Here is a 20,687-nt window from a genome sequence, read left to right as displayed (position 1 = left end):
AGGAGAGAATTGGTAGTCTCAGTATTCACTTCATAGAAGTGACTTGGCTGCCAGTAGGGCATGCTGGCCCACCGGGTCCAACTTCAGGGCTGACCTACTTGGAGTAGGACCTTCTGAACCAAGACCTTCCTGAGCTCCAAGTTCCTGCCTAAGTCTGCTTCCTTGATCTGGTCCCTCAGGTTGCTAGACATGTCCTATATACATGTGCTTACTTCTGTTTCCCCAGGTTCTTCAAACTCACAAAGCCACAGTAACACCCGTGTCTATGTTATCCCAAGCTCTTGGTTGCTACAGGGTCCCCTGCAGACCTACCCTGAAGCTTTCTGTCCCTGTACCTTCTAGTGGCCTGACCCTTCCTCCTCACCTGCATGATCTGTTTCTTGCTATCCCTGTCCCCAACTGTCAGAGTTGGGACACAAGGTTCTAGGCCATGGTTCCAGTCTGCCTTGTGAAGCTTGTGTTGAAGCCAAAGCTACGATGCCAGGCTTGTGCGCCTGTGACTCTCATTTGACCCGGTTGCTTTAAGTCAGCGGGTTGCCTGTATGCCTTTGTGGAATGTGATCTGTCCCTGGGTTTTCGAATGTTTGAAAAGTGTTGTAGGGAAGTGCGTGTTCGTTGGGGTTTCCTATAGCTTTGCTGAAGCCCAGAGCCAAGAATGGTAGGTGAGCTTATCCTTCTGTCTGTGCAGGGGAGCAAAGGAGACCTTGGGCCTGTCGGTGTACCTGGGAAGACTGGCATGGCTGGACCCCCTGGGCCAACTGGACCCCCAGGACCACCAGGGCCACCAGGGCCACCAGGACCAGGATTTGCTGCTGGATTTGTAAGTCAATGTGGGCCCCCAGAAAGCCTGGCTATACCCCACAAGTGCTTTCCCTCCAGGCAGCTCACAGCCTGAGCAGACCCTCTAAGCAGGGCACAGCTCCTGTCACCATGTGAGTTTCTCCTATTCCCATTTTTGGGCCCCACTTCTGATCCCCAAGTGACTGGATGGGTTAGCTCTGTGCTGGATTGGCTCAGTGTGCTCAAAGCTCAGATGTCCCAGTGTCTGTCACTGTTATCCCCAACACCTCCACCATTAGCAGCTGAAATCCTGCCTATGTACCCAGGTACAGCTACCCTTACACACATGCACACGCACGCATGCACACACATACACGCACACACACACACACACACACACACGCACATACGACCCAAGCTCTATTGTCAGTCACTTCCTTTCCCTCACCTCCACTTTCCTGGCCTCTATGTTCCCTTAGGATGATATGGAAGGCTCTGGGATACCCTTCTGGTCAACAGCTCGAAGCACTGATGGGCTGCAGGTACTACCATGAGCTGGGGTTGGAGGAGGGTCCTGGGTCAGTGGTGTCCTTGGGACAGCCTCCTATAGGACAAGGAGCCACCAGCAGCATAGAGATGTGAGCCATTAGTACTCTCCACTCCTGATCACAAAGTGGGTTGGAGCAGGGTATTGGGGGTTGGGGGTGGCAGGTAGATAGGCCCTTCCCTATCTGATTCCTTTATTGGCTGCAATTGGGAGGAGTGATCCAGAGTAGACTGGAGTTAGTGGGGCACATAGGGGAGCCCCCCATGTTTGTCTGTTGACCTATGTGTTGTTTGGATTGTGTCAGCAAAGAGCTGAAGTCCCCAAGTCCCCAAATGACAGGCCTATCACAGCACTTGTGCGCAGGCATGCACAAACTCTATGGCCTTGCCCAGGGTACCACTTTTCCCTGAAGGTACTGCCCTTCCCTGAGGAGTAGCGGTGTGTCCCAGCCTTGGCCCTGGAGGACACCAGACTGACCTCTAGTGTCTGGGGCCACCACTAGCAGATGCTCCCATGACAGTAGTTTTGTTATTGTTGTTGTTATTCTTTGTAATTCTTTTCAGCATATAGTTTTATTTTAAAGCAATTTCAAATGTATTCAGGTTGTAAGGACAACAGAAGGCACTCCTCTGTAGATAGCTTTTACAATAGAAGGCTTTGCTCAGAGCTTGCATTGTGCCAGGTTCATCCCACACTTTTTGTTGTCACTGGAGCCGTGATGTTTGGAAAGGGTTAATCAACACGGGACAAAGTAGATCCAGATCACTAACACTTGTCTCCTTTATGCCAACAGGGACCTCCAGGGTTGCCAGGACTCAAGGTGAGTGAGGGGGGCCTTCCTTGGAGACCTGCCTAGCAAGATAACACGTGTGAGTTCAGCAGGGAAGTTTGTAAAACCCAGCAGGCAGCTTCATGGAAAAATAGCCACACAGCCCTTCCCATGCACCGAGCACGGGAGCCCAGAACCCCCTCCACCCCCAATGGTTCTCAGCTTCAGGGACCAGATGGGTGGTGTCCCCTGCAGGATCTGAGAGTTGTGTTTTCGGCTTCCCATGTCCTCCTTGGGGACACAGCCCACAGACTCAGCCCCATGGCTCCCTACCTTCCCTCAGGCTTGAGTCAGGCTCCCCAGGGTCGGGGCAAGGGTGGAGAACAACAGAATAGTCCCCACCAGGGTGTCCTGACTTTCTAACTGGGCTCTGCTGTTGTCCTACTCCTCCTGTGACTTATGAAACACTGGATGGACATTTCAAAGGGCTGGATTTTCAGATGGGCCTTATTGACTTTTTTAAAAGGCAGTTTCTCTGTGTAGTCCTGACTATCCTGAAGCTCAACTAGCTCTGTAGAACAGGCTGGCCTTGAACTCAGAGATCAACCTGCCTCTTGCCTCCCAGGTGCTGGGATTAAAGGTGAACTTTTTTTTTTTTTAATGTTAAGAAGTCATTCCAAAGGACTTGTTTCTTATAGTGGAGATGGTGGGACCTGCTACCAGCTTCTACAATATCCAGAACTATCCAATCCTCATGATACTAGGCTATATTTTGAACCTTCAACCAGTGTGGGACTCTAGGTCACCCAGGGTTCTAGGACCCTTGGGAGGGTCCAAGTGCTAGGACCAGGTCATCCTGGGTGATTAACAGAGGAGCATGTAGCTTGGTTTGGGGATGGACCGGCTGACACCACAAGGCTTATAGAGCCCTTTGTCCACTTAGGGGGATCCTGGAGTGAAAGGGCCACCTGGAGCCAAGGTAGGTACTTCACCCAGGGTCCGGTTTATTGTCCACTGGGGATGGAGAGGGGCCTATTAGGAACAGAACACATGGCCTACAAGCCTCATAGACAAGGGTGTGTCAGGCACATCTCAGAGGCGGCTTAAGAATAGGAGACATGGAGTGAGGCCCCTGTGCAGCCCTGGCCTTATTCTTCCTCCCGCTTCATTGTTTCTCATACTTTTGTTTACTTAGAATTTAACATGCCTGATTCAGAGCCCCTGCCTGATGGCACACTCCCATACACCCACACCAGTTGGGGGTCATGAGCTTCCTCCCTCACCCACCTCCTCTTCTCTGCCACCATCCTCGATTGTCTTCGCCTTCCTCCTCCCACAGCTAGATCTATGTAGCCAAGCCAGCAGAAACCTATGCTACGGTCATGCCCGTAGTTGCTGTGGCTTCCTCTCCAAGAGTCTCTGCTGCCTGGCTGCAGGACTGACTTTGACCCTTCCCTTTGTCTGTCCCAGGGAGAAGTCGGAGCAGACGGAGTCCAGGGCATTCCTGGCCTCCCAGGAAGAGAGGGTGCAGCTGGGCCCCCGGTGAGTGAGAGGAAAAGTATAAAAGAAGCCCCAGGAAGAGCTGGCTTCTAAGGTGGCCTTAGGGTACCCTGGACATCTGTGTTCCCTACCTGCTATACCTGCCCTGTGGAGTCAAATGCAAATCTAGCCAGGGTTTTGGGTGCCCATATTTATTCTTTAGGTTCTAGAAAACATAGAATCCCCATCTGCATTGGAAGCCAGGCCCAGGTAGGCTGGTTCCTGAAGGGACTCTGGTTCTGTCTATAATGACCCATTTCCTCTGTCTCTGCAGGGACCAAAAGGAGAGAAAGGGACCCAGGGAGAGAAGGTGAGTCACCATAGGTACATAGTGGACATGCCCCAACCTCAGGCCCAAACCACCTGGCCACCCACTTGACCTCAGAGAGTTAAGCAAAGACCTTTAAGTCAGCAGGAGTAGCTCTCAACTAGTATCTACAAACCTAGTTCCTGGGCCATGGGTAGGCTTTGGAGCCCTGGCCATAGGAACCAGAATGGTTACCTCTCTGCCATTGTCTTCCAGGGAAACCCAGGAAAAGATGGAGTGGGGCTGCCAGGCCTCCCTGGCCCCCCAGGACCTCCAGGGCCTGTGCTCTATGTGTCGAATGAAGATGTAAGTGCACTGTGGAGTGTGGTGGGGCTCATCCCTCAGTCTAGGAATTGCCCGTAGTTGATCTCACTGCCTCATCAGAATGGCATGAGGAGCCCCGGCTTCTCTAGAAAAGGCCATGTTGGCTAGAAGCTCTCTCCTTGCCAAAGCTCCCAGGCCTTTGCGGTGGTAAAGGCTACCACTGCCTTTTGTGGTGCCTGCAGCAACATATTCAAGTGGCCTAGCCACAGAATAAATGGGTCCCTCACGGCCCCACCACAGAACCCAGGGGCCAAGCTGCTACCCAAGCTCACTTCTCTGCATCAAGAAGCCCAAGTTTCTAAAAGCGTGTCAAATGCGGGGCCCATGGGAGCTGAGACAGGAGGGAGAGAGGCTGCCCTCGACAGAGCCAGAGCATGGCTGGGGTGACAGCTGGGCTCAAATCCCAGCTGCACTTGTCACCTGTGATCCTGGATGGTTACTTGATCTTCTGGAGTCTAGATACCCTCAGTTCTGACATGGAAATAGTATAGTCCTGACAGTAAGGTAGTGAATGGTTGCAAGAGTGCCTGGCTCAGGTCTCCTGCTTCCAGGAGTGGACAGACACCATGGAATTGATTTTAAATAATAAATAAATAAATAAATGATGGCATTTTTTGTGAGGCCTGGGGGAAGGCAGGGGGCAAGGACTCTGGGACTAGGGTAGATCTAAAAGCCACAGCTGGTCATCTTCATTCAGGGGACACTTGTATGTATGACAGTGGAGCATGGCAAAAGCCCCCAGTAGGTGGGGTTGCTTCCACATAATGAACCAGAGCATATGCAGCAGGCTAAGTGTGTAACTGGTATAGAGTGACACCAGTCCTGGCTGCTCCACACTAGAACAGTCTTTCTTGGGAAGGGGGACTCCCTTCCACCTGGGCACCTGCAGAGAGAACCCAAGCACACTGCCAAAAACAGTTTTCTAAATTCCACTTTGGACATGCTTTTGTGTGCTTATAGCTAACGTGATGCCAGGTGACTTTCAGCTCAAAAGCAGCTTTCTTTTCTTTTCTTCTAATTTTTATTTCCTGGGGACAGAGAGCAGTAGTGGGCACGCCAGGACCTGAGGTAAGTGCCATCTTGCTTCCATGGAGGACCCGGGGGGAGCTGGGTCAGAATACCTGTGAGAGCAGTGTGTCCCCAAAACTCATGGCACCCTTCTTTCCACAGGGCAAGCCAGGGTACGCAGGCTTTCCTGTAAGTAGCTTGTCTCCACAGCTGTGTGCTTGCCCGACAGTGCTCTGGCACTGGGCGTGAGCATGGGCTCTGCTCTTGGTATACACAGGACAATAGTGTAGGCTCAGGTGGTCATGTCCATGAGGACATGGTACTATCAGGAACACAGTGAGGGCTGGAGGGTATAGCATGGTGCCCTTCCTATCTACAGGGCACAGGATATGGTGGATACAGGCACTAAGGAACATTGGGTCAGGGAACCTCATTGTTATTTGGTTTTCCCTGTAGGGACCTGCTGGGCCGAAGGGTGACCTGGGTTCCAAAGGCGAGCAGGGTCTTCCAGGACCCAAGGTAAGGGGCTGGGGTACCATTTGCTGCTTTCCTAGGAACCACAAACCTGCTCCAGCCAAGGTATGCTCTCCTGTGTATCCAGGTGATGGCTTCTGTGGCAGGCTGGGTCCTGAGGATACTGGGACATGCCATCTCTATTAACCCTAAGTCAGAGGGCTCTGGTCATAACCTCCCCACGGCAGGCCAAGACCCCCTTTCTCTGTTTCTGTTTTGGGGGTTATCTGAGGCCTTATGGCTGAGCCCTGACCCATCCTTCCTGTCCTGCCATTACAGGGTGAAAAGGGAGAGCCAGGCGCTATCTTTGGCCCTGATGGCAGAGCCCTGGGCCATGCACAGAAAGGAGCCAAGGTGAGGATGAGGTTGGGGTTCCCTGACATTGTGAGGACAGCATGGGTGGGTGCATCCTGACAGAGAGACAGGATCAGGACCTCTCCTGAGTAGGGTTCCCAAGCCTCCTTTGTTTCTTGCAACCATCCTGAGTATGTCCTCATGGCCCCCAAACCTGCCAATGGCTTGCCTTATCCCCTTGCTGCTGTTGGCTGAGCTCACCTATAGGAAGGTTAGCGATATAAGCCATGGCCCAGTGTGCTCACTCTTCTGACTGGCTTTTGCCTATGGGAGGTGAAGGGCCCCAAGGCCTGCTGGGGTCACCCCACGTGTAGGCATCCATCTACCTAGTGTAACTGAGGTATCTAGACCTCCTCCTTCCTATGTCCTGAGCCTGCAGGAACCTGAGCCCAAGCCTGTGCTCAGCTGGCAAGGAATTTTTCCTCAGACTGTGTTTTGGGCTTCCACCCCAGCAGGCCTTCCAAGGAGGCACCAGGGGAAGGGCCTTGGAAAGTCTTGGTGGCTATGAGGAATGGCTTCTCGCTAGCCTATGGTGTTGTTAGGGAGTGAGCTAGTGATTCCCCAGGCCCACAGAACCCTCTGCTTACAGAGGCTCTATAGCTGAATAAGACCTTAGCTACACACTGTGTAAATTGGATCCCACCCTCACAGACCCAGGGTGCATCCATCTTATCTCAAATCAGACCTGGTCCCTAATGCTGGTGTCCTGTCCTCCTGGCATGCCCAGCAGCCTTGGTTGCCAGCCTAGCACATCCAGATGGGTGCAAGGACTCCTGGAGGCAGTGGGTGGGGCTAGTCGTAGCTCCCTGATGTAACACTGATTCTCTGTCCAGGGAGAACCAGGCTTCCGAGGACCCCCGGTGAGTAATGCCCTTGTCTGTTACACTGAGTTCATGGTCCAAGGTTTGTAATAACTGCCACATTGCAAACATGGGGTGGGGGTTGGTTGCTCCAGATGACAACAGGCAGTTCTTCAAAGATGGCAGCCCTGGTTCTTTCCTGGGATGCCCCCCCCCTTCTGTAGGAGGCCTCACCCACCCTCTAACTAATCATTCTCTCTGTAGGGTCCTTATGGACGGCCTGGGCACAAGGGTGAAATGGGCTTCCCTGGACGGCCGGTGAGGACTTGGTGGCCTACAAGTTGGACATAGTGGGTGGAGAGTACCTGGGGCCTGCAGAGGGCTGGCCCTTGGAGAAAATGGACAGCTGCCCCTCCTTTCCTTTCCCTGCATACAGCAATCATCTATGTGGCCAATGTCTTAATACATATCTGGGCTGAGAGTACACCTCATATGTCTCCCCATAGAGGGCCCTGAGCAAAAAGGGGGCTCTGATGTGGCTCCTACTAGTCAGTCTCCTGCCCCCTCTAGCTTCTGGGCAAGAGTGTGAAAGCTAACTCTAGGAGGGATGGGGCTATGTATAGTCTGTCCAGTGCCCAACTGCCCTCCACTCTATTCTGCCCAGGGTCGTCCTGGAACAAATGGGTTAAAGGGAGAGAAAGGAGAGCCCGGAGATGCCAGCCTTGGTTTCAGCATGAGGGTAAGTGTCCTATAATGGTGAATGCATGGCTTGGAACACCAGGGAACAGGAATGGCTAGGCCTCTCAGGTCATTTAGCAGGCTGTTTCAGATGGCTGATGATGTAATTAGACATGTTGGTCCTGACCAGCACACCTGCATAAATACTCATATGTATATGTGGACACACTCACAACTACACATGCACAAACATATCTGCATATTTCTACACCCAGAGAGAGAACCATAGAGCCTTAGAGCATACCTTCTCTGTATCCACCAACACAGCTTTGTGACTTTTAAAACATCTGCTGCCTTAGGGACTTACTATTTTGTCTCATGGCATCTCTTGCCTTTTTCCACTGGGGACAGCCACTCAGAGACTCAGGGACCTCCCCCCCCCCCCACCTCCCAGGGTGCCTGTGACTCCTGCCTCCCACCTGCTTTGCCGAGAGCAGAGGTGGGCATGGAAATCCAGATATAAGTATTTCAGAGAGTTCCCACTCGTGATGGCTATTGCTGCTGCTGGTTTCTTGTCAGCCACCTCCCCATGTGTTAACACCTACTAACACCATGTAAAATCTAGAGCAAACTGCAGCGCTCCCAGAAGAGCAGGACCTGCACAGTCATAGGTCACTCACATCCATCCCAATGGCAAAGACTGGCTCTTGGATTTCATCCTCAGTTACGATTTTTAAAGTCAGGGTAAATACTGTATTCCTTGTGGGGAGTTATCCCTTAATCTGAGGTGCCAGCAAGTACACAGACACTCACAGCCCTCCCCTGATCCTCCAGGGGAAGATGGGCCATGCAGGGTGCCTGTCTGGTCATGGCTATTCCTTACCTGGGTCCTTGAGAGGCCCTTCACAGAGGCAGTGTCGCTGGAGGTTTCTTTTCCACCTGGTCCTGCTGCTGCTTTTGCCCCAGATAAGCACACAGAGACTTATATTAACTATTAAACTGTTGGCTGATGGCTAGGGCTTCTGTTGGCTAGCTCTGTCTTAATTATTAACCCATAACTACTAATTTATGTATTTCTATATGACCTTATCTTTTTTTTTTTTTCTTTTGGTTTTTCCAGACAGGGTTTCTTTGTATTGTTTTGGAGCCTGTCCTGGAACTAGCTCTGTAGACCAGGCTAGCCTCAAACTCACAGAGATTTGCCTGCCTCTACCTCCCGAGTACTGGGATTTAAAGGCATGCACCACCAGTGCCTGGCTTACCTTATCTTAACAGAGGACGCCTGGCACATCCTACCCTCCTGGTCTCTATATGGCATCCCTTGCCATCTCTGCCTACCTTTCCCAGAATTCTTCTTGTCTCCTAGCTCCATCTACCTTCCTGCCTCTACTGGCCAAACAGTGTATTATTCAATAACTAATAAGAGAAACATATATACAGAAGGACATGCCCATCAAAGGCAGTATATGATTGTCAGAGCTGGGGCCAGGTGGTCTCTTTCTTTGAATATGTGGAAATACAACTTCATTTATTCAAATCAAAGCCTTCTTGAGTGACCAAGCCCCAAGTTTGCAGCTAGTGATCTCAGGAGAAGCACAGCCCCTTCTACTGTGGTTATTCACAGCCTACATGGCTTCACTTCCCCGAGAGGTCCGGGGGCGGGAAACAGGCAGGCCCAGCTGGCAGACACATGGGCCAGACTCAGCAATGCAGTCTTGATTTCTACATCATGCTGCAATGCATTCAGCTCTCTGACTGCTTTTCAGATAAATTTCAGCCCATGTTGGCTGCCCTAGCCTATACTGATAGCTTAGCTGTGACCTTGACTAACCAGAGATTTCTGTTCCTCCACAGGGACCACCAGGTCTCCCTGGACCTCCAGGACCCCCGGGTCCTCCCGGGATGCCCATCTATGACAGCAATGTAAGTGGCTAGAGCCTCACTCTGTGAAGTCTTCTCTTCCATCGTTGGCTCTGGAATCCTCTCTGGGTATTTCTGGGATGGGTCTGTCGGGTAGGCTGTACCTGGGGGCAGTAGACAAGCAGTGAGTCCCCACAGGAGTAACTCTGTGGCTTGGGGACAGCCTCAAACTGGAATAACTCGGGTGCTTGAGCCAGGTGCAGGGGGCACCCCAGTTTCACCAGACTTAGCAAGGGGAGGAGGTGACCTATGAGGGCAGGTCACTGTGACTAGGACTCTTGACGTAGGCCCTGCCCCTCTTCAGAGCGTCTATGGAAAGAGTCCTGGTTTGGCTCTGGAGAGGGGCCCTGGGACTTCTTGCTTTGGGGACACTGGTAGTCTTGATTTCTAGAACATTGTCCCTCGGCACCCTCACCCAACTCTGCTTGTTTCTTGTAGGCGTTTGTGGAGTCTGGCCAACCTGGACTACCAGGACAGCAAGGTGAGGGCTCTGGGGCTCACAGTGCACACAGAAGCCTGGGGCTCTAGCAGGAAGATGGCAATGGGATAGTAACCTCCAACTGATAAGGAGAAATAGAGTCGTGGGACTTGACTCTGCTAAGTCTGGGTATCTTGTTCCTGAGTCATAGGGTAAAATCCTCAACTTTACCCTATTCCTAATATCACGCCCATATGTCATGGCTACCCAGGAAGTCTAACTAGGGGCTCTGGTGCTAGGGATGACCACCCAAGAGTTCTCAGTAGGTACAGGAACAGCCCCACCCATGTATCAGCAGGAACATAGAGCTGTGTTCTTCATGAGCTGACTGTCCACCCCCCACCCCATCTGTAGTCTTTCTGCTCCAGGCACATCCTGTGCACACAATAGTCAGACTGGGGACATTAGTGGGAGGGGGCTTGACCTGGCTTTCCCTGATAGCCTTGGGGTTTCTTTCCCCAGGTGTGCAGGGACCTTCAGGACCAAAGGGTGACAAAGGAGAGGTGGGCCCACCTGGGCCTCCAGGTGAGCATGCTCTGCACCCTCCAGGCTGAGGGTCACTGGGTACAGCCAGTCCCAGGGTGGGGCACCACAGTCTTGGGGTGTGAGACACCCATTATACCATGGTTGCTGCCCAACCCTCTGGAGGGAAAAAGTACCTGGATATAGGGACACCTATCAGCCTTTCAGCTTGGGGGCCAGGGCCTGGGAGTGTGTGTGTGTGGGGGAGGGCAGCTCAGTGGGATGTCCCTGTAACAGTGGGACTGCTCTTCCCCGGGAGCAGTGAGTTGTTTGCCTGCCAGTGCCCATGGCTGGTCTAACCAGCCTCCACCAAGACCATGAGAAGCTTCCCGTGAGATGGAGGGAGGGGCAGCAGGGAAGAGAGCTGGGGCCACTCCCTTAAACCACAAGAGCATAAGTGTTCATGTGCTCGTGGGGGTCCCTGCTCACTGCAAGCCCCAGATTCTGCCCTCCGACAGCACTCAGAGTGTAGGGCAGAATAAAGACACACACACTGGAACCAAGACCCTACCCGACATGGAGAGAGAAGGCCACACACCCAGGTCTTCTGGGAAGTGGCTACCAGGCTGGGACCAAGACTTAGAGTGTACAGTGCCCCAAAGCTATGAGGAAAAAGAATTATCTTGGAGAACTAGGGGCTGCGATCTCCCCAGGACAGCAAGGGCGAGCAAGGACAGGCCAGCTCAGAGCCAGCGCACAGAAAGGGAGGAGGTCCACAGAGTGAGGACACACAGCGATGGTCTAACATGCTCACCACTGGAGAACCCAGGAGAGACAGCACTTGAAGGCAAAATGGCCCAGAGTTTCCAAAGCCTCAAAAAGATTTGCAGTGCTTCTCATAGTCAAAAGATGCACGAGAAGAAGACCCTGTATGTTTCAGAACATCAGAGGGCGGCTCATGCTACAGAATCCCACAGCAGAAAGTATGACAGAACAAGAAGGTAGCCTAAGCAGCAAACAGCCTGATGTGTAGGCCCTTCCAAGGCTCCTGGAAAGACAGAATTGGTGCCCAGAAAGTGGGAGGTGGTAACAGCGGGCCAACACAGCAGGAAGAGTACAGGCTGCATAGCCATGGGCCCAGACTCTGTGGAGCACAGTCTCTCTGATGTTAGCTGAGGTCAAGGGTGCAGATGAACTTGAAAGAAAGCCAGAAACAGAAGAATGTGCAGATAGATGTCCAATGCAAAGATAAATGACACACAAAAATACACAGCAATGCCTGATGCTAATGAAGATGACGAGGGAGAAGGAACACAGATTAGGGACATATAGAAAGCAGTGGACAAAATGGATTTGAACCCAGGTTTTCAGCAGCTTTACAATGAGTGCTTCTGTTGGGATGGGAGTGGACTGGCTGCCCAGAGAGACACAGGGAGAGGGCAAGCCAGAGGACCAGGATGGAGGGAATTGTCCCAAGAGAAGGGAGCAATGACCAGCAAAGTGTGTGTGTGTGTGTGTGTGTTTGTGAGCAAGGAGATCTTAGGAAACATGGGAAACATGGCTGGAATTAAAAAGCACTCATTTTGATCCAAGCCAATCTGGCAAAACTGAACTCATCATGTGCCTACAATAACAACCTCAGGATAGGGAAGAAAACTGCTAAGTAAGAAAAAATATGCTGTCATTGGAAACATTTAACCTGGAGACAGAAGGGCTCAGCAGCCACCGATGCTTGTCTGCATCATTTCTGGCCACATGCCAGTCACAGGCAGAAGCGTGTTCTGCAGGTTTGGGGGGATGGCAGTCTTGTGAAATGTAGTAGAAGGCCATGGTGAATGAGCACCTGCATTGGAGGACTGCCCCAGCAGCAGCACTGATCCAGGCAGCTTAATGACAAAGGAGAAACAGAAGACCCTGAGACAGCCTGGGATGCTGATGCTGATGCTGGCAAAGCTTCTCTCAGAAGCCTGAATAGCTGGGTCCTCTAAGTCCCCAATGGGCTGGGTCAGTGGGACCTCTTGCTCATAGGCCATGGGCTCCCACAGACCATGCATAGCCTGGTTCTACAGAGGTCCTAGGACAGGAGCTGGATCTTGGCCACTGTCACCTCCAATCCCAGGTGATTCCATAAGGCAGGGTCTTTCAGGAGGACAGAAACAGGAAAAATTGACCTAAGGTTGCTATCCCTGAGAAAATGGGTTTATCGCTTTGTTCACAAAATTACAGTCTTAAATGGAGTGTTTCAGTATCTCTGGCCCAAAGTTCTAGAAAGCAAACATCACATTTGATGAAAACAGGAAGGCATTTTAGGGACAGAAATAAATGAAGTTAGTTTTATTTATGTATGAGATAACAGAGATCAAGGGAAAAAAAAATCCAAAGATCAAGTTAATTCTTTGAAGATGCTAAACATTTCCATGTCTTTGTAAACTGAGACAACAGGGAATGGCCCAGAGGTGAGGCCCTGGGCGAGAGGACAGGACCAGGATCCTGGAAGCAAGGGATCTAGGGAAAGAAGAAGCCAGTTTACACAGATACCAAGGCTTGAGTGCACACCACCCTTGAGGATCTGTAGGGTTCTGTCAGAATGGATGAGTGCATCTTCAGGCCACTGGGTAGACAGCCATCGGAAAATGGCCAGTCATAAACATTTACAAATGGTATTCTGCAAAAACACCAGGAACGCCCCACCACCACCCAAAAGACAAAAACAAACAAACAAAAAAAATCTACTAACCAAGAGTAAATTTAAGAAAATGTGTGGTCCTTACCCAAATTGATGGAGAAAGGTAGGGTAGGGGAAGGGACCACAAACTGTGTAGTCAGTGCTGTCTTCTCAGCATACTCTCAACCTGTCTTCCTTCCCTGCAGGGCAGTTCCCCATCGATTTCTTCCACCTGGGAGCAGAAATGAAGGTGGGTGAGATTGCTGAGGAAAGGTGGATGTCCTCATGGGGTGACTGATGTCTAGGCAGGTGCCTTTGTCCCTGGTGACAAGTCTAGTGACATTCAGCGAAGACATTTTTCTTCTGGCTCCATGACATGGCTTTGTGGACACTTATTGTCCCAGGGCAGGGAGGGTATGTGTGTGTGTGGGGGGGGGGAGGGGGTGATACAGCAGGAAATGGGAGCCTAGCTGGATCTGGGAGGGCAAGCACTGGGGACCAAGGAGGTGTCCATGACTCATGGGGTTAGTGCCATCCTGTCATGGCCACCTGGCTCAGATAACCATTCCCACCTGTAGGGTGACAAGGGGGACCGAGGAGACACTGGACAGAAAGGAGAGAGGGGAGAACCTGGGGCTGCTGGAGGTGGATTCTTCAGCTCAAGTGTACCTGGACCACCTGGCCCCCCTGGCTACCCTGGGATTCCGGTAAGCCTGAGCCCTGGGCCTCCTGCAGGTGTCCACACATTGTGGGCAAAGTCAAGGGACACAGCCTGCCTGCCTGTGTACCCTGAAAGGCACATACCAAACCCCACAATCTCAGCTGCCTATGACCCCATATTATTGGCTCCTCTGGGCATGAGGCCGGATGGGCACATGGTCTCATTTGTACCTCGTGGCTGCCCTCCTGGTGCTGCCCATCTGCTGCTGCCCCTGGCTTTGAGCAGCAGTGAGCAGACCCCAGGGGTGTACCATCGCAGCTGTCATGAGGACTTGAGAGAACAGGGACACTGGGAGGCCTTGGGGCTGTTGCCTTGTCCTGGGCTGCATGCCCAGCAAAAGGAATCCTGTGGTAGGCAATTCTACACTGGGCTCAGAAGCTCTGGGGCTATGAGCAGATACAACATGCAGAGCAGGCAGGGTACAATGGAAGATTTCCTTGTTCCTAGGGTCCAAAGGGAGAAAGCATCCAGGGCCCACCTGGCCCTCCTGGTCCTCAGGGACCTCCTGGCATTGGCTATGAGGGGCGCCAGGGGCCCCCAGGACCTCCAGGACCTCCAGGACCTCCCTCCTTCCCTGGCCCTCATAGGCAGAGTAAGTGTGGGGAGAATAGGGAGTGGGCCTGGGTCCCTAATGGCTATCCATGGGGCCAGGAGTTTCCAGCTTGATCTCTCTCGTAGCTGTCAGTGTTCCTGGTCCTCCGGGTCCCCCTGGCCCCCCAGGTCCCCCAGGAGCCATGGGTGCCTCTGCTGGGGTAAGTGTCCAGTCGGCCAAGGTCTGAGGATCTGCAGAAGGGCTGGTGGGGGGGGGGCGGTGGCATGTTAGGAACTCCTTACCATCAGTGTCTATAGGACCATAAGGTGCCCAAGGTACCCGCTTCTACAACCTCCACTCCTCTTTGGGGACAGCCTGACAAAGAAGGGTGGCCTGCCCAGGGATATCCTCTGGCCTCTCAAATCCTGGGAGCTCTGGTTACTCTGAGCAGTAGGTCCCACTCTGGGCTTGGGTTGGGGTTCCAGCAGGTGAGGATCTGGGCCACATACCAGACCATGCTGGATAAGGTGCGCGAGGTGCCCGAGGGCTGGCTCATCTTCGTGGCTGAGAGGGAAGAACTCTACGTACGTGTTAGAAATGGCTTCCGGAAGGTGCTGGTGAGTTCTCAGGGACCTTCCCTCCAACACCCACAAGAAGGATGGAAGGATTTTTTTTTTTTTTTTTTTTTAACTTTAAAGAACAGTACTCTGCACTTTCAGGGCTAGCAGTAAATGAATGTTGATTAGGGACTTTTATTGTTGCTGAGACTAAATCCCCAACAAGAAGTATCTTAAGGAGGACAGGTTACTTTGGCTCATGGCTTGAGGCACGGTCCATGGCAGTGACAAAGGCACAGTGGCAGGGATGTCAGGCAACTAGTCACATGGCTTCTGTAGTCAGGGAGCATGAAGCAGACAGGAAGTGGTGCTATGACTTCTGTCCTCCAATGAGTCTTCACCTCCTAAAGGTTCCACAACCTTCCCAAACAGCACTTCCAGCTGGGGACCAAATGCTCAACATAACCCCAGGTCAGGGGCAGGGGGAGTCCACATTCCACTCACAGCAGCATAACATGAGGTAGGGTCCTAACTCTAGAACCCAGGTGGCTCATAGCTGAGGTTCTAAAGCCATCCTCTAATGGGGGGAATAATGGGATGAAGGATCAGGGCTGGTCTTGGCATGATGGCCACAAGGTGCAATGGAGGCTACATATGCTTTGGATCTCAGCACTGTACTATATAAACACCACTACGGGGCTGGCCAGATGGCTCAGTGGGTACAGACATGTGCCACATGAACCTGTTAACCTGAGTTTGATTTCAGAACCCACAAAAGATGGAAAGAGGGAACCAGTTCTACAAAGTGGTCCTCTGACAGGCACACACACACCAAGACATGGGAACATGTATATTATGCGTACATACACACGATAATAAATACCACTGTGATGAGCATCTTTGGTACTGGTAGGATGTCCCAAGATGCATGATGGCTGCTGGGTACCAGCTTTTGGGCTCTGGGTCTGTGGGCCTCACCTACAGTACCTTCCGGACCTTCTGTCTGGCCTGGGAGTCTTTGGTGTTAGCAATAGGTCTAACCAGCGCCCACTGTTCACATAGTGCCAAAAAGTGAGGTATAGTCACATCCCTCTTTCTGCAGGCCTCTTGGGGGGGTCTGTGGGAAAAGGGTGACAGATGAGGGGCTCTGGCCCTGAAACATGCTGCAGTAACCCCCGCTGTTGCCTTTCAGCTGGAGGCCCGGACACCACTCCCACACAAGACGGTAAGGAGCAGTTTCCCTCTGTACAGCTGTTAGAAGTAAGCAAGGGGACAGAGCTCAGGAAGGCCGCATTGTTCCTTGAAATCCAGGGACAGTGTGTGTGTGTGTGTGTGGCTGGAGATTGGTGACCGTTCTGTACAATGCAAAGAATGGTCTGCAATAGCTCTATTTTTGGTTTGGAAAGAGAGGATTTATTACTTATATATCAAACTGAAGTGAAAAATAATTAACGGTAGATAAATAAAGCATTATCAAACTGGGTACTTGAGATGTTTAGTAGAAACTGATGACTGGGGTGTGGGGTGGGGGTGCTTTAAGGTAGCCAGATAGAGTTACCAAGATGTCACTGGGCAAGTGACATCACCGAACTAGACACTCACAACATCCAGCAGAAACTGAGTGGGGAAATCCGGGTATCAGCTGGAGTTCCCCACTGAACTTTCTCCCCATGGCTGAGCTTATGGCTTCCCATAGCTCAGCCATAAGCACATTTATGCCACGGGACAAACAATGGCTACCTGATTGGAAATGGTTCACCTTCTAGGTGTCCTCAAGGGCATGTTTTACTCTTGGGCTGTTTTGCCGTCCTCTTCCTTCCACACCACAGTTAGAGGGGACTTCTCCAGATGGGGGACCTTGGAGGACACTGAGATAGACATGCTTGGATGTCAAATGGGGGGAGGGGGCAACTCCACTTCTAGAGTTAGCCTCTTGGTGAGTTCAAACAACACATGACGATTGACTAACATGATGTAGAGTCTTAGCCTGAGCAGCAGCTGGGGACCCTAAGGAGGCTCTGATGAGTGAAGACTGTCTTCCGAGCTCAGGAAGGCTTGGGGACCTGAGCAGAGGGCAGTGCCACCCATTCAAGCATCTCCGGCTAGCTCATGCTTGCACCCAGGGCTCGGGGTATAGCTCTTCCTTCTCACTACCTTGGGCCCAGCGCTGTCCTACCCAAGAGCACAGAATAGATGGGAAGGGAATACTCCAGGCACCATGTGCACTTCCATTCTCAGGGCAACGAGGTAGCAGCTCTGCAGCCCCCACTGGTGCAGCTTCATGAGGGCAGCCCATATACTCGGCGGGAGTACTCATATTCCACAGCTCGGCCCTGGAGGGCAGATGACATCCTGGCCAACCCACCACAGCCTTACCCCGGAGTCCCACACCACCACAGCTCCTATGTGCACCTGCCGCCAGCTCACCCCACAGGCTCGCCTACTCACACTCACCATGACTTCCAGCCAGTGGTGAGTGTCCAGGGTTGAGGGGCATGTGTTCATCCAGCCCCAGCCCTGACAGGGAATCCCCCAGAGCTGCCCGAGGGAATACTATGAACAGAGATATATTGGTGGGCTTCATCACTTATACCAGGGACTTGCCTTTCCTCTGGTGGCTTAGTGATTGTCCCCTGCTAGTTCTTAATTTGACAGAGGAGAAAGCACTGGACTGTGCTTATGCTGTGTCTCTGCCCTAGAGGAGGCTGGGACAACCAGGGATGGGTAGCTGCTCTAGACCCAGCAGACTGAACCAGCCCTATCTCTGCTCACAGGAAGAGTATTAGGGGCTCTCTTAGGAGACCACTGGGATCACAGTGCCTCAGACAGCCTCTGATATCCTAGGCTGAAAGGGACCAGACAGGGCTGCTTGAAGGTTGTCATTGACGTTACTGCTAATGATGTCATCCCACATAAACTTTCCTGCAGCTCCACCTGGTGGCACTGAACAGCCCACTGTCAGGTGGCATGCGTGGCATCCGTGGGGCCGATTTCCAGTGCTTCCAGCAGGCCCGAGCCGTAGGCCTGGCTGGCACCTTCCGTGCCTTCTTATCCTCTAGGCTGCAGGACCTCTACAGTATTGTGCGTCGTGCTGACCGTGGGACTGTGCCCATCGTTAACCTCAAGGTGGGTGGAGCCCATCCTGAGAGGTCAAAAGTATGTCCCTAGATGTACCCAAGCACACCAGGGTCTCAAGGTTTCCCCCAGCACCCCCCCAAAAGCCCCTCTTACCCCTGCACCTCCCAAGGCCCTGGTTTTTGTTTCATGGATGTTTCTAGTGGTTCCTAGACCATATAGTCAAAGTGGCCTGGAGCCATCTGTATGTGCCACCTAGCCTGGTCCCTCTGCCACAGGGCCTGTCTTGTGGCTTTGTTCCTGGGTCTTTGTGATAAAGAGCTGGGAGTTTTGTGACAGTGGTTTCTCAGAACCAGTGATGTGGACTTAAGGATCCCAGTGTCTCAGGTTTGGGAGGGCACCTATGGGTCTCACCCGCTGTGATGGGGTGTGCCTTTGGAGAAAGGGTTCCTCTGCCTAAATGTGTTCCTCGGCCTCATGTGATCTCCCTGATTGATGCCCATTGTTCTGGCCTGATGTGATGGTGACTGAAGTCCCTGCTGTGTCTCCTGTAGGACGAGGTGCTATCTCCCAGCTGGGACGCTTTATTTTCTGGCTCCCAGGGTCAACTGCAGCCTGGGGCCCGCATCTTTTCTTTTGATGGCAGAGATGTCCTGAGACACCCAGCCTGGTAGGTCTCCTAGCATTAAATGAGGCAGGACCTCAGTCTCTAGACTGACACAGTCTATACAGAAGATCACAGAACCTTAGGAGAACATGAGAATGGATGGTTACAATGTGTTCAAACACGAGCCTGTCAACACCCTCAAAGCCATGGCAGACTCACTCATCACCTGTGACTACTTAATAAACTCTACTGTTCAGCCATGTAAATGCCACGGAAAGGCATGGATTCTGCAAGATAGCGCCCTAGCATAGCCCTTGGTCACAGGATACACCCAAAACGCTGACAAACAGCTGGGCTATCCTCAGAATGGTATTATTCCCATTTTCTCTGCACCTGGCAGCTCAGACACCTGTTCCAATATCCCTACTCCCTGAAAAGTAGCTTGGGGAACTAGACAAAAGTCCCTGGGTGGTAGGTAAGCCCTGACCTGCTTTCCCCAAGAGGTACCCATGAGGGTCCTCCTGGCCTCTACATGAGCTGAGTGGCTAAACCCTGGCAGTAGAGCTCATTCCTAGCATTTATCAAGCAAGGGTTCCCAAAGCCAGGTCTTGTCCGTGGGTGAAAGGCTAGCCCAGAGGTTCCCTGGCCCAGGCTGTACGCCATCACCCTCTTCCTCCACCAAGAGGACATGCACATCTGGGAAGTGGACCTAAGTCACAGAGGCCTTTCCCTGTCCCATTGCCCTGCTGTCTCCAAATATAGCGGCTGGCCTCCCACCTTCTCTGCCCCAGGGGGCAGACCTGGAAGGACAGGAAGACCTGTAGGTTGCTGACACTCTGTGTCTTGCAGGCCTCAGAAGAGCGTGTGGCATGGCTCAGACCCCGGCGGGCGCAGGTTGATGGAGAGCTACTGTGAAACATGGCGGACGGAGGCGACAGGGGCTATAGGTCAGGCCTCCTCCCTGCTGTCAGGCAGGCTGCTAGAACAGAGAACTGCGAGCTGCCACAACACCTACATCGTCCTGTGCATTGAGAATAGTTTCATGACCTCTTTCTCCAAGTAGGGCCTCTGCCGGCTAGAATGGTGCAGAGGTGGCACGAAGGACGGACACAGTGCAGGGAGCATCTGGTCAGCGCCCAGGGCCTGGCTGGGATACGGTCCTGTATAGTTCACATTTTATGTAATCCTCAAGAAATAAAAGGAAGCCAAAGAGTATATTTTTTTAAACATTTAAAATAGACTTCCTGCCCTTCCTCTCCCACTTGAACTGGCAGTCTGTATCACAGATCTTCCAGCATGCTTGGTGGAGCTCTGTGGTGAAGTCAGGCCATAGCAGGGTCTCAGTAGGAGGCTGCTGCCCTAGCGTTGTTGCCTAAGACCTGGCATCTTTCTGTGTACAGACCCTTCAAAACGCAGTCACATGTGAGTGCTGGTGACAGAACCTGGGACAGCACAGAGCAGCTGGGTCTCCTCTTTCATCACCCAGTGACTGCCAGTAGTATAGGCAGGTACCTGCTCACCAGGCAGTAACTGGGGCCACCCATGCTGATTAATGGAAGCCACCTTTCTGCCTCCCCCTACTTTCCAGCAAGAGCACTCCCTGCCAGTACTCACTGTGACCCCCAGATCTGAATCCTGTTCCCTGTCACCAGAGAACAGGAGTGTGGTCAGACTTAGTCCATGTGCTCCTTTTGCTGGGGGCCAGACGTAACATGGGGCTTGTCTCTTAGACTGGTCTCCCTAGTGATCCATGAGATCCCATCCAGAGCAGAAACCAAACCCAACCAAGCCCAAGAGCCCAGTTCTGACAGCACCCTGTCCTTGCTCACCAACCTGCAGTCCACGAATCTCACAGTGGCTGCACAAACACTCGTCCTATGGAGGAGGGACGTGTATGCTCAGGGCACAAGTGGCCCATCATAGCCACTATGCCTGTCTCAGGCTCTGCTGCCCAAGGATCGGGACAAATCCAGTGGGGCTAGTTCTGTGACTCTTGTGTGATATGAAGCCATTTCAAAGAGGCACCAAATAAAAGTGACCTTTCATACAGA

General features: G+C 52.3%; 1 protein-coding gene across 1 annotated transcript in view; it reads left to right on the top strand.

The window, feature by feature from the left end:
* The window catches only part of Col18a1 (collagen type XVIII alpha 1 chain), a 55,762-nt gene extending 35,075 nt beyond the window's left edge, over positions 1-20,687 (top strand). Inside the window, exons 15-41 of the mRNA XM_051186971.1 lie at positions 689-820; positions 1,260-1,322; positions 2,121-2,147; positions 3,040-3,075; positions 3,567-3,638; positions 3,910-3,945; positions 4,159-4,248; positions 5,305-5,334; positions 5,437-5,463; positions 5,731-5,793; positions 6,067-6,141; positions 6,975-7,001; positions 7,206-7,259; positions 7,606-7,680; positions 9,474-9,542; positions 9,978-10,020; positions 10,480-10,542; positions 13,351-13,394; positions 13,723-13,851; positions 14,313-14,457; positions 14,544-14,617; positions 14,886-15,014; positions 16,147-16,179; positions 17,193-17,426; positions 17,883-18,080; positions 18,584-18,699; positions 19,486-20,687. Of these exons, the coding sequence (XP_051042928.1) occupies positions 689-820; positions 1,260-1,322; positions 2,121-2,147; positions 3,040-3,075; positions 3,567-3,638; positions 3,910-3,945; positions 4,159-4,248; positions 5,305-5,334; positions 5,437-5,463; positions 5,731-5,793; positions 6,067-6,141; positions 6,975-7,001; positions 7,206-7,259; positions 7,606-7,680; positions 9,474-9,542; positions 9,978-10,020; positions 10,480-10,542; positions 13,351-13,394; positions 13,723-13,851; positions 14,313-14,457; positions 14,544-14,617; positions 14,886-15,014; positions 16,147-16,179; positions 17,193-17,426; positions 17,883-18,080; positions 18,584-18,699; positions 19,486-19,699 (2,298 nt within the window). The 3' untranslated portion in view covers positions 19,700-20,687. The remainder of the gene's footprint in view (positions 1-688; positions 821-1,259; positions 1,323-2,120; positions 2,148-3,039; positions 3,076-3,566; positions 3,639-3,909; positions 3,946-4,158; positions 4,249-5,304; positions 5,335-5,436; positions 5,464-5,730; positions 5,794-6,066; positions 6,142-6,974; positions 7,002-7,205; positions 7,260-7,605; positions 7,681-9,473; positions 9,543-9,977; positions 10,021-10,479; positions 10,543-13,350; positions 13,395-13,722; positions 13,852-14,312; positions 14,458-14,543; positions 14,618-14,885; positions 15,015-16,146; positions 16,180-17,192; positions 17,427-17,882; positions 18,081-18,583; positions 18,700-19,485) is intronic.

The sequence above is a fragment of the Phodopus roborovskii genome, unplaced genomic scaffold (assembly GCF_943737965.1).
Source record: "Phodopus roborovskii unplaced genomic scaffold, PHOROB, whole genome shotgun sequence".
In the NCBI taxonomy this organism is placed as follows: Eukaryota; Metazoa; Chordata; class Mammalia; order Rodentia; family Cricetidae; genus Phodopus; species Phodopus roborovskii.
Note: the sequence above shows the minus strand (reverse complement) of the source record. Positions and strands in the feature narration are given on the sequence as shown.